This window comes from Rhinoraja longicauda, chromosome 31, assembly GCF_053455715.1.
Source record: "Rhinoraja longicauda isolate Sanriku21f chromosome 31, sRhiLon1.1, whole genome shotgun sequence".
NCBI lineage: Eukaryota > Metazoa > Chordata > Chondrichthyes > Rajiformes > Arhynchobatidae > Rhinoraja > Rhinoraja longicauda.
In genome coordinates this window covers 10,505,385-10,517,471 of record NC_135983.1, presented here as the reverse complement: position 1 = coordinate 10,517,471, position 12,087 = coordinate 10,505,385, and the positions used below count along the sequence as shown (strand labels likewise).

Genomic DNA, 12,087 nt, shown 5'->3' with positions numbered 1-12,087 from the left:
TTACTGTATATGTATTTGTTAGTATTTAATGCCCCAAGATGCATGAACTCTCACTATCCTTGGTTCAATTTCATCTGCCCCCACTATGACCAACTTTCCCACTGATCTATATCCCTTTCTGTATCCTTTCACAACCTCCTTCAAGAACTCGTACGCCAATTTTTGTGTCTAGTAAACTAATTAGTCCTACATTCTCATCCACGTAATGCAGCTAGTTATGTACACACATCCATGCCCAGTTGTAAAATTTGTTTGTAGTTTTAATTTTGTTTTCTTGGGGAGTGAAGGGCATGCACAGCCTGACCTGCTGGGCATGTCTTCCTGCTCTGCATTTTGCAACTCCTGCATTCCTTTGTCCATGTTCTCACTTTCTAACTGCTCCCATTCCCTCGTTGACCAGATAATATTGTTTACAGCTTATTCCTAGGTCGTCCTAGTTTTGCCCAACCAGAGACACCCCCTGTCCCCCAATCTCCCTACAGTTTAACAAACTTCCTTTGCCTACTTCTCAGTTTTGATGAAGGACCTTTGAGATGAAAGGCTAGCTCTTGACGGCCCAACCTGAGTGTTTCCAGCATGTTCAGTTATTAATGCACTGACAAAGGCTTGGAAGAGGAGTCAAGGAGTCTTCCTTGGTGTTTTTTTCCCTGCGTTTTCATTCCTTTATTCATGAGTAATGCACACCATGTAATGTGATGTATTGAGCATTTTATTATATATCTGATTTGCATTGACCAGTGTCATAATAATGTACAAAGGATATGTCAGTAGAAATTCAGTGTTGTATTAAGACAGCTCTTAATAAATAGTCCAGTCAGAGGTCATTGCCAAGCCACATTTATTTATTTTTCCGGTCAATACAATACAACAGATTGACCATACGGTTGTGAAAGTTAAATAGTACGAAATCATTATATCAAAATAATGACAATCATTATATCAAAAATAAAACAATATAATCACACATGATATTCTCTCACTGAAAGAAAAGGTGTAGGTAGAAGCCAAAGCTTATTATGCCTACCCTTAATACTTAACAAAGCATTACCCTAGAGATCGTTGAGCAAATCCATCTATAGATGGGCATCTCATCCACAGCAACACAAATCATGGAGTTATACCGCATGGAAACAGGCCTTCGGCCAACTCATTCATGCCAACTCAGATGCTAATCAGAGCTGGTCCAATTTGCATATATTTGGCCCATACCCTCTTAAACCTCTATTAATTTACTTTGTCTAATTGTCTTTTAAAGGTTGTAATTGCACCCTTCTCTGCAGTTCCCTCTGGCATCTTGTTCCATATATCTATCACACTCTGTGTGGAAAAAGTTGCTCTTCATCCCTTTTAAATCTTTCCCCTCTCACTGTAAATCTATGCCCTCTAGTTTTAGACTCTAGGGCAAAAAGAGACTGACAATCATTTCTACAACCTTCATGATTTTATACTCCATTTTGTATGCTCCCTCAGAATATACTCTAGTAACTTTCTGACCACAGATGTTAACCTCACTGGCCGTAGTTCCCAGGCTTTTCCCTGCAGCCCTGCTTAAATAGAGGTACAATATTTACCACTCTCCAGTCTTCCGACATCTCACCCGTGTTTAATGTTGACTCATAAATCTCAGCCAAAGCACCAGCAATTTCCTCTCTAGCTTCCCGCAGTGTCCTTGGATATATCTGATCTGGCCCGGGAGATTTATCTACCATAATACGTGTCAGAACCTGCTCGACTGTGACACTGACTGCCCTCAAGACGCTTCCATTGACAGTTCCAAGTTTCCGGGTCCTCATGCCTTTCTCCATGGTTTAAAAAAAAGGAGAAAGACTCATTGGGGACCCTGCCCATCTCCGTGGTTCCACGCAGAGTTGACTGCTTTGATTCCTGAGGGGTCTCATTCTCTAGTTCTCTTTTTTCCGTTAATGCACTTATTAAATCTCTTGGTATCACAAAATGCTGGAGTAACTCAGCGAGTCAGGCAGCATCTCTGGAGAGAAGGAATGGGTGACATTTTGGGTCGAGACTCTTCTTCAGACTCTCTTGGGATTATCCTTAATATTATCTGCCAAAACCAACTCCTGTCTCCTTTTTGCCCTCCTAATTTCCTTGTTCAGCTTGCTCCTCAGTTTCCTAAGCTCCTTCAGGGATCCACTTGATCCTAGCTGTCTATATAGGCCATGATCCTCCTTACTCTTGACCAGAGCCTCAATTTTTCTCATCAATCAAGCTTCCTTATACCCATCTGCCTTGCCCTTGATGGGAACATGCATGTCCTGGACTCTTGTCAGCACACTTTTAAAAACATCCCACTTTCCTGACGTTCCTTTTCCTTCAAACAACCTGCTCCAATCAACTTGAGTACGTTTCTGTCTAATACCTTCAAATTAGGGCCTTGCCCTAATTTAGAATTTTAACTCATTGGCCAACCTTGTCTCTATCCATAACTATCTTAAACCCTAGAACAGTGGTTGCTGGTCCTGAAAGGCTCATCCACGAATACTCTATCCACTTGCCCCTCCCATTTGCCCGACTAGATCGGGCATTTCCCTCTCCCAAGTACAGCGACATGAGCGAAATTTTTTCTGATGAAAGGTGATAGTCCTGAAATATTCCCAATATTTCAATGTTTATACATGCTGCCCAACCTATTGAGGATCTCTAAAGTTACTTGCCCATATGGTGGTGTGCATCAACATGTGAAGTTCAAAGTGACAAATGTCCTTACATAAGCTGGAATAGAATTTTAGATTGCAGCCTGTACCCTGATGCATTGGTGGCATGCCATCCTATGCTGTCGGGGTGCTACATATCCTATGATATCCAACTAAAGCTAAAGTTGGATATCAGTGGGTCAGGTGGCATCTGTGGAGGAAACATCAGGTGACATATATTCAGACCCCTACCCAAAATGATGTCTGTCCATTCCTTTCACTGATGATGCCAGACCCATTGATTTTCTCTAGCACTCTGTTTTGCTGAAGATACTAGCATTTGCAGTCGCTTCCCTATGTACTATGAAGGCTGTTTGGGTGGATATAACAGATCTAATCATACTTGGAGGAAGAGCAGAATAGTTATTGCCCTGATCAAGATGTGACCATTTAAAAAATGGCTGATAATCTACTTTTATATACAGTTACAATACAGGTGCTCCTCACCAGGATCATAGGGTTTCGTTCCGAGAAACCCATCGCAAACCGAAAATATTGTAAGTCTAAATACATTTAATGCACCTGATCACGTGGCCGGAAGCGTGCTGCGGCTCGCTATGGGTCACTGCCGTTTGCAACATCACAAAGTCAAAATATCGCAAGTCGAAGCATCATAAACTAGGGAACACCTGTAAGCTAAAAATGCTGTTTCTCTTCCTCATGCTTGAGTTCATAGAGCTTTCTAATCTTAAGAGCTGTCACATAAAGCAAAGTACAACTTGCAGAAAGAATATATATCAGTAAATCATGTGAATTTCTTTGGAAAAAACTAGCATATGCTGTGAAGTTCATATCTCCTATTCAATATAGCCAATTTTAAATTTAACAGATCCGGTGATACTAATGAAATTTCTTGTAACTCTGTTAGTTCAGAATAAAATTAAATAATAGCAAGAAGAATTTCCCTGTTCTTATTCAAAATATTGCCAAGAATCTTTGAGGTGGGAGGACAAAGATATCGTCCAAAACACTATCACTGATGCAAAAAAAACAGGTTCCCTCAGCATTGCACTAAAGTGTTAGTGAAGGGTTTGAGCTTGTATGTCTGGGATTTTATTGGAAGAATCATCTTTGTAGTATGAGGAAAGTATTTGGAGGTGAGTCTTTAAAAATGTCATTGACAAGTAATGCTGCAGTCGATATGGCAGACATAAACAGATAACGTGGAAAAAGTGCACTTTCTCTCAGTCAAGTGAAGAATGAACTAATTAGAAGCTAATAGCTTTCTAATCTGACTAAAACTACACGTGGTGGAATATAAAAAATTAAGCTATTTACTTTGTATATTGATTTATCACTAAAATATAAAATTAGCTAGGGAACCAAATATAGACATTAATATATATTTTTCCCCTAACAGAATTTGAAAGGATTGTTGCAGTGACTCCATCTGATTCTGACAATTTTTAAGAAGTGCTGGATAAAGGCCAACACAATGAGTTCCCTTGATGCAGCAATAAAGACTGAAAAAAGAGATGACAGTGAAGTGAATGCTGAGTTGTGGCACGATGAATCCAAAGATCACAAGAGCAACAATAACGTTAATGAAAACGGACATGAGGTAGCGGAGATCTGTGTTGTGATTGGTGAGGATGGGGCTCAACGCTGTTCTGAGCAGGATCAACCCAATAGTCAATCCTGTGGTAAATATTAACGTACAAGTCTTCTTTGTATCTATCTTAAATCTTATGTTCTCTGCCTAACTTCTGTACAGCATCAAAGGTCATGTAGGATGAATAACCCTTTTATTTTAGATTTAGTGTAATTCTCCATTCGTTTTCTTATGTAGCATCTTATCTCAAAGTGCTTCACAAAAGACTATCAAACAGATTTTGACACCATGTAACAGGTTTGTGAATGTTCCGCGGATTTCCGCGTTTTTAAAATCCATTTTCTGCGCTTTTTGCATGATTTTCGCGTTTTTCACCTTGCCAAAATCGTGTTTACCAACGGAGAAATCGGATCGAAAAAAAATAAAAATAAACTATGTATAGCAACGTTTCTTAACCGGGGTTCCCTGGAATACTAGGGTTCCGCTAGGGGTTCTGCGAGAAATAGCTACTAATCATTGAAATCCGGACAAAATTACGAGAGCCCACTTGAAATCCCCCGTGCCCTGGAAGTTTCTCCGAAAATGTGGCACCTAGGCTGGGCAAGGCAGCCAATCTCGGCCTCATCGGGACTTCCACAGCCGACCGGTGGGTTGAATTTGCAACCTGCGGCCGGGGCTCTGGAACTCCAGCCCAGCTGGAGCCAGCACATCTATCCCCATAGCCGACTTCCTTGGCCGGCTGGATAAACCAGCATAGCTCAGGAACCAAGAGTGCTAGAAAATCAGTGGTGGAACTGTAATGAGTAAATATTAAATTTAAGTGCAAGATTATATAACTAAATTAATTAAAATAATAAAAATGTTATTAGTATACAGTGACATATTCACATTATTTTGTAATGTCGGTTTTTACTTTGAAATGCACTAAAAGGGGCTTGAAACGGGTACTTTTGTGTGTCATTTTTTTTTTAAATTCTGATTTTTTGATCATCGCTGTAGGCCTCGCGCAAGCGCTCGGCTCTTTTCCTCATTTTACCTCACTCACGTGCCTGATGTAAGGAGATAATAGGGCAGATGGCAAGAAGCGTTGAGCCTTGGCAGCTATAAGCATATTTGCTAATGGAGCAACAATTAACTTTGAAGATGATGGAGATTAAAGTGTTGCTGGGTTAAGTAAAATTAGAGGGGAAAGAGGCAGCCCGTGGAGCAGTTTAAAAGCCAGCATGAGGATTCTACAGTCATGGCATTGCTTAACCAATTAGCAGACATGGGGGAGATAAGTTTGTTTCCTGTGCTCCAGTGGAAAATCTTTTAGCAATCACAGTGAAAATTCTAATGCAAACCATAAGAAGGGTCTCAACCCAAAACTCACCCATTCCTTCTCTCCAGAGATGCTGCCTGTCCCGCTGAGTTACTCCAGCATTTTGGGTCTACCATAAGAAGACTATATGGTTTTGAGCATATAATAATTTAGCTAAATGCAAGATTTAAAGCTTTGGTTGGCAATACCATTTCAGTTGATCATTCAATCAAAAAGAAGTCAACATTAAATAGGAAAGACAGCATAATTTATTTCCCTATGCTCAGCCAAAAGTGCTGATATTTTTCATACTTTAGACTTTATTCAATGGTTATATATTCAATGGTTCAGTTGATTATCTTCCCTTCCCTTCCTTGATCTTTTCTCTTTTTCTCATTGAAATATATATTTTTTGGTGATTGATGTGCCTTCACATCTGTCACTAAATTAATTGTGTGCACTTCTGAGTTATCCAATTATGAGGTGAAGTGTGTAGTTTAGTAGATACAGTTAACCATATCCAGTGTCCTCCATAATGTTTGAGACAAAGACCCATCATTTATTTATTTTCCTTTGTGCTCCACAATTTGAGATTTGTAAGAGAAAAAAATCACATGTGGTTAAATTTCACGGCACCATAATGTTTGGGACACAGCCATGTCATGTAAATGAAAGTAGTCATGTTTAGTATTTTGTTGCATATCCTTTGCATGCAATGACTGAAGACTGCGATTCATGGATATCACCAGTTGCTGGGTGCCTTCTCTGGTAATGCTCTGCCAGGCGTGTATTGCAGCCATCTTTAGCTTATGCTTGTTTTGGGGTCTAGTCCCTTTCAGTTTTCTCTTCAGCATATAAAAGGCATGCTCAATTGGGTTCAGATCAGGTGATTGACTTGGCCACTCGAGAATTGACCATTTTTTAGCTTTGAAAAACTCCTTTGTTGCTTTAGCAGCATGTTTGGGATCGTTGTCTTGCTGTAGAATGAACCGCCGGCAAATGAGTTTTGAGGCATTTGTTTGAACTTGAGAAAATAGGATGTGTCTATACACTTCAGAATTCATTATGTTACTACCATCAGCAGTTGTATCATCAATGAAAATAAGTGAGCCAGTACCTTCAGCAGCCATACATGCCCTGGCCATAACACCCCCACCACCGTGTTTCACAGATGAGGTGATATGCTTTGGAACTTGGGCAGTCCCTTCTCTCCTCCATACTTTGCACTTGCCATCACTCTGATATAAGTTAATTTTCATCTCATCTGTCCACAAGACCTTTTTCTAGAACTGTGGTTGCTCTTTTAAGTACTTTGTGGCAAACTATAACCTGGCCATCCTATTTTTGCGGCTAACTGGTGGTTTGCATCTTGCAGTGTCTTCTCTGTATTTCTGTTCATGATGTCTTCTGCGGGCAGTGGTCATTGACAAATGCTGAAGAGTATTTCTGATCTGTCAGACAGATGTTTGAGGGTTTTTCTTTGTTATAGAGAGAATTCTTCTGTCATCAGCTGTGGAGGTCTTCCTTGGCCTGCCAGTCCCTTTGCGATTAGTAAGCTCACCAGTGCTTTCTTTCTTCTCAATGATGTTCCAAACAGTTGATTTTGGTAAGCCTAAGGTTTGGCTGATGTCTCTAATAGTTTTATTCTTGTTTCTCAGTCTCATAATGGCTTCTTTGACTTTCATTGGCACAACTTTGGTCCTCATGTTGATAAACAACAATAAAAATTTCCAAAGATAATGGAAAGACTGGAGGAAAGACTAGGTGCTGAGAGCTCTCTTGTACCTGCATTAAGGAGGCAATGAAACACACCTGAGCAATTACAAACACCTGCGAAGCCATGTGTCCCAAACATTATGGTGCCCTGAAACCGGGGAACTATGCGTAAACACAGCTGTAATTTCTACACGGTGAAACCAAAATGTATAAAATGGCCTTTAATAAAATCTGACAATGTGCACTTTAACCACATGTGATTTTTTTTTTTCTATTACAAATCTCAAATTGTGGAGTACCGAGGCAAATAAATAAATGATGGGTCTTTGTCCCAAACATTATGGAGGGCACTGTAGCTACTTAAACTCACTGCACTTGTATCCCACACAAGGGCTATTTCTGGGCTAACTGGATGTGGCAATTAATGATTCATGCGAATGTGGTCAGCACCACGTTCTGCCTGAAGTTGTTTTCTGAAAAGTGCTTCTTCCTCCGGCTTTTTTTTAGTTTATTTTCTCACCTTTGCATGTCATTAATTTAAAACTTCAGTGCCAGCTGGACAGCAGTTACATACTTTCATCCTGATTTGTAAAATTATTCTGAGCTGTTGCTCTCAAGGTCTTTCCTAATCTGCCTTTACTGAACAGTTCTCTTTCTAATTCTACATTTTCTACAGGGTATTTCACCACAAGAATATCCCCAAATTCTTTGCAATCAATGGTGTACTTTCAAAGCACAACTATTATGTGGGGAAATTTACCAGCCAATTTGCTCACAACTGGGCCCCACAGAGAGCAAAATGTAATCAATTAATCTGCCAACAATAATGGTGGAGGAATATGTTTTGACCAGGGCACTGGGGATAATTCCGCAGCTTAGCTTTGAAGTATTGCCGCAAGGCTTTACATCCACCAAAAAGAGTAAAAGAGGCCTGCGTTTTAATATCAACTAAAAAAACTGCTGATGCAGGTTTCTGTTGGTGCAGTTATGAACTAGTCTCCATATTAATGCTCAGCATGAACTTGAAACTTCCCATTTCAAAGATGTAATTATTATTAATGTTGGCAGGTTTGATACTGTACAACTTCCCCATTATTTCCCTCTGCCGTCTCAGCGCCGATAAATTTGGTGGATGTTTTGCCATCCTCTCAAAAGCTAAGATTTTTTGTCTAGTGTTGGCTAAATCTGTAGATGTTTCATAAGTGAATTTTGCACAGAATTCTCTTGAAGTTCTAATAGCTTTTTGCTGGCTAAATGATAAAATGCTTTCTTAAGAATTCTTTTCAAACTGTAATGAAAAGTTTTGATGGAAATTTGGAGGACGAATTTCAAATTCTAAATCTACACAGCAGTTTGTCCTGCCTAAATGATCTTCTACAGGTTTCACAATATTTGTTAAGCCAAAGTAGAGACTTTTAACTTTTAATTATTACACATTTAAAATCTAAGATCCTTTAGAAAAACTTTAAATGCATTGGACTAAACTATCAACAGCCAAAAAGGGTGTTAAGGTTTTCAATCTCGTATTGAAAGGAAGAAAGTCGCAGATGGACTTACAGGGTGCTTAGGAACATTTCACTGTTAACTGGGATGAGAGGCATGGGAGGTTGTGAATCTAGTGCAGGTGAATGGGATGAGTGTACTTGATGGTTAGCATGGACATGATGTACTATTTTAGTACTATATCACTACAACTGAGAATCAACCTACCTTAATTCAGTTTTGCTTCTGCTGTGGACACTCACTCGCACAACCTTATCTCCCAAAGTACATTCTACCTCATTCTACCCTGTCTTGTTTTTATTCTTGGGTTAAATTGAACATTACTCAGATGTAGTTCTAACCCTTGGCATGAAATGCTTCCACCAGTAATAACTCTCTGCTTCATGGCCTTTGGTCACTGCACACAAGAAGTGGGCGAGAAAGTCTTGGGTCGCAGGAATTGCTGGAATAGTTGTTTCTCTTTTAAAGGAGTTTTCAATTTTTAGTCTGGCATGGCCTTTTTTGGAATTGTAATCTGTTAGCTGAAGTCTCCAGGGCAAAATCCCACATTTTGTGTGCTCAACCCACCCAACATATCATGCCTAAAAGCTGGTCCTGTTTAGAATTTGAAAATTTGTTTGCTTGCTTCCTGTTTGCTTGCTTTATCATACAATACAATACAATACAATATATCTTTATTGTCATTGTACCCAGGGGTACAACGAGATTGGGAATGCGCCTCCCATACGATGCAATAATTTAAGTAATTAACAGCAACCCAACGAAACGAAACAATTGTAACAGTTTTTAGACAGGGTAAAGTGCAAGTTGATCTATGCGTTGTGGCCATCCGGCTCAGCAGGACCGGTTCATAGCAGCTATGGCCCTGGGGATGAAGCTGTTCCTGAGTCTGGAGGTGCGGGCGTAGAAGGCCTTGTATTGTCTGCCCGATGGAAGGAGTTCGAACAGACTGTTGCAGGGGTGTGAAGAGTCTTTGTGGATGCTGGTGGCTTTTCTGAGGCATCGTGTGTTGTAGATGCCCTCCAAGTCTGGTAGCTGTATTCCGATGGCCCTCTGAGCTCTATGGACTACCCGCTGTAGAGCTTTCCTTTCTGCCTCCGTGCAGCTGAGGTACCACACAGGGATGCCATGCGTTAGGATGCTCTCTATGGTGCAGCGGTAGAAGGTCGTCAGCAGCTGTTGGGGTAGACCAGACTTTTTCAGTGTTCTTAAGTAGAACAGTCTTTGTTGTGCCTTCTTGACCAGCGCAGCAGTGTTATTGGACCATGTTAGGTCCTCCGAAATGTGAGTGCCCAGAAACTTGAAGCTGGACACTCTCTCCACACTGTCCCCGTTGATAGAGATCGGGGCATATTCCCCGTTATGTGACCTACGGAAGTTGATGATCAGCTCCTTGGTCTTGGTGGTATTTAGGGACAGGTTGTTCTCCGAGCACCAGTCCGCCAGGTTCTGCACCTCCGCTCTATAGTTTGTTTCATCCCCGTTGGTGATAAGCCCGATCACCGTTGTGTCGTCTGCAAACTTGACAATGGTGTTGGTGTCGAATGCAGGAACACAGTCGTGTGTGAAGAGGGAGTAGAGCATGGGGCTCAGAACACAGCCCTGTGGTGTGCCGGTACTCAGGGTGATAGTGGAGGACAGGTGCGGGCCCATTCTCACTGCCTGCGGTCGTTCCAGCAGGAAGTCCAGGATCCAGTCACATAATGACGAGCTGAGGCCTAGCTGGTGGAGTTTGGTGATGAGCTTGGTGGGGATGACCGTGTTGAAGGCGGAGCTATAGTCTGTGAATAGCATCCTCACGTACGTGCCCTGTCTCCCTAGGTGAGTCAGGACAGTGTGAAGAGCCAGAGAGATGGCGTCCTCTGTGGATCTATTTGCCCTGTATGCAAATTGATGTGGGTCCAGTGAGTCAGGGATGCTGGATTTGATGTGTGAGAGGACCAGCCTCTCAAAGCACTTCATGACTATCGGCGTTAGGGCAACCGGGCGGTAGTCGTTCAGGTTGGAGATCTTTGCTTTTTTCGGCACCGGAACTATGATAGCCGACTTCAGGCACTTGGGGACCGTAGCTAGAGATAATGACAGGTTAAAGATCCTGGTGAATACCTCAGCCAGCTGTTCAGCACAGTCCTTCAGTACCCTTCCTTGAACTCCATCCGGTCCTGCAGCCTTGCGTGGGTTGACCCTTTGCAGAGCGCGTTGTACCTCCTGTGTGTTCAGTTGCAAGACCTGTCCCACCGCCTCGGCTGGGGTTCTTTCACTCAAGGTGGTTTTGCCAGTTTCAAAGCGGGCAAAGAAGGTGTTAAGCTCGATGGTCAGTGCCATATCGCTGTGGGGGCAGGCAGGGCTGCTCTTGTAGCCAGTGATGTCCCTGACACCCTGCCACATGCTTCTGGTGTCCGTGGTGTTGAAGTGGTCTTCCACCCGTTGCCTGTGGGTGTCTTTGGCCCTTTTAATACCTTTGTTCAGGTTTGACCTGGCAACACTGTATGCTGAAGTGTCACCAGATTTAAAGGCATTGTTGCGTGCCCTCAGCAGGTTCTGTACCTCCTTGTTCATCCAGGGTTTCCGGTTTGGGAACATCTTTATCTCCTTGTCCTCCGTGACATTCTCCACACAGCAGTTGATGTAGGAGAGCACAGTGGATGCGTATTCCTCCAAGTCTACCTCTGAACCGTAGGTGGCCTGTTGTGCAAACAGGTCCCAGTCGTTGCGATCAAAGCAGTCCTGGAGTTGTAGGGTGGCGTCCTCGGGCCATATTTTGGTCTTGCGGATGAGGGGTTTGTATGCGGGCAGTAGAAGCAGTGAGAGGTGATCGGATTGTCCCAGGGGTGGGCAGGGGAGAGCTCTGTAGGCGTCCTTTACATTGGTGTACACCTTATCCAGTGTGTTTGAGCCCCTGATAGAGCACTGCACATGCTGATGGAATTTGTGGAGCGAGGCTCGTAGGTCGACCTGATTGAAGTCCCCTGCAACAATGAAGGCACCGTTGGGGTGGGCATCCTGCTGCTTACTGATGGCCGAGTGTAGCTGTGCTAGTGCTAGGTTAGCATTAGCCTGTGGGGGAATGTATACGGCCATGATGATGACCACAGTAAACTCCCGCGGCAGATAGAATGGCCTACATTTGAGCAGTAAGTACTCCAGGTCTGGGGAGCAGTAGCTCTCTATTGCGGAGTGGTTGGTGCACCAGTCATTGTTAATGTAGATGCAGAGCCCACCGCCCTTGCTCTTACCGGAGTCCTTTGTTCTATCAGCATGATGTAGTGAGCGGTTTGTTAGCTCCACAGCCCCGTCGGGGACCA

General features: G+C 42.5%; 1 protein-coding gene across 7 annotated transcripts in view; it reads left to right on the top strand.

Annotated features, from left to right (window-relative positions):
* The window catches only part of znf618 (zinc finger protein 618), an 89,048-nt gene that overhangs the window by 38,384 nt on the left and 38,577 nt on the right, over window positions 1–12,087 (top strand). For 5 of the 7 annotated variants that reach the window (XM_078425806.1, XM_078425807.1, XM_078425809.1 and 2 more), the window contains exon 2: window positions 4,072–4,354. The exons of the other annotated variants lie outside the window; for them this stretch is intronic. In XM_078425806.1, the coding sequence (XP_078281932.1) occupies window positions 4,147–4,354 (208 nt within the window). In that variant the 5' untranslated portion in view covers window positions 4,072–4,146. The remainder of the gene's footprint in view (window positions 1–4,071; window positions 4,355–12,087) is intronic. 7 annotated transcript variants of the gene reach the window in all.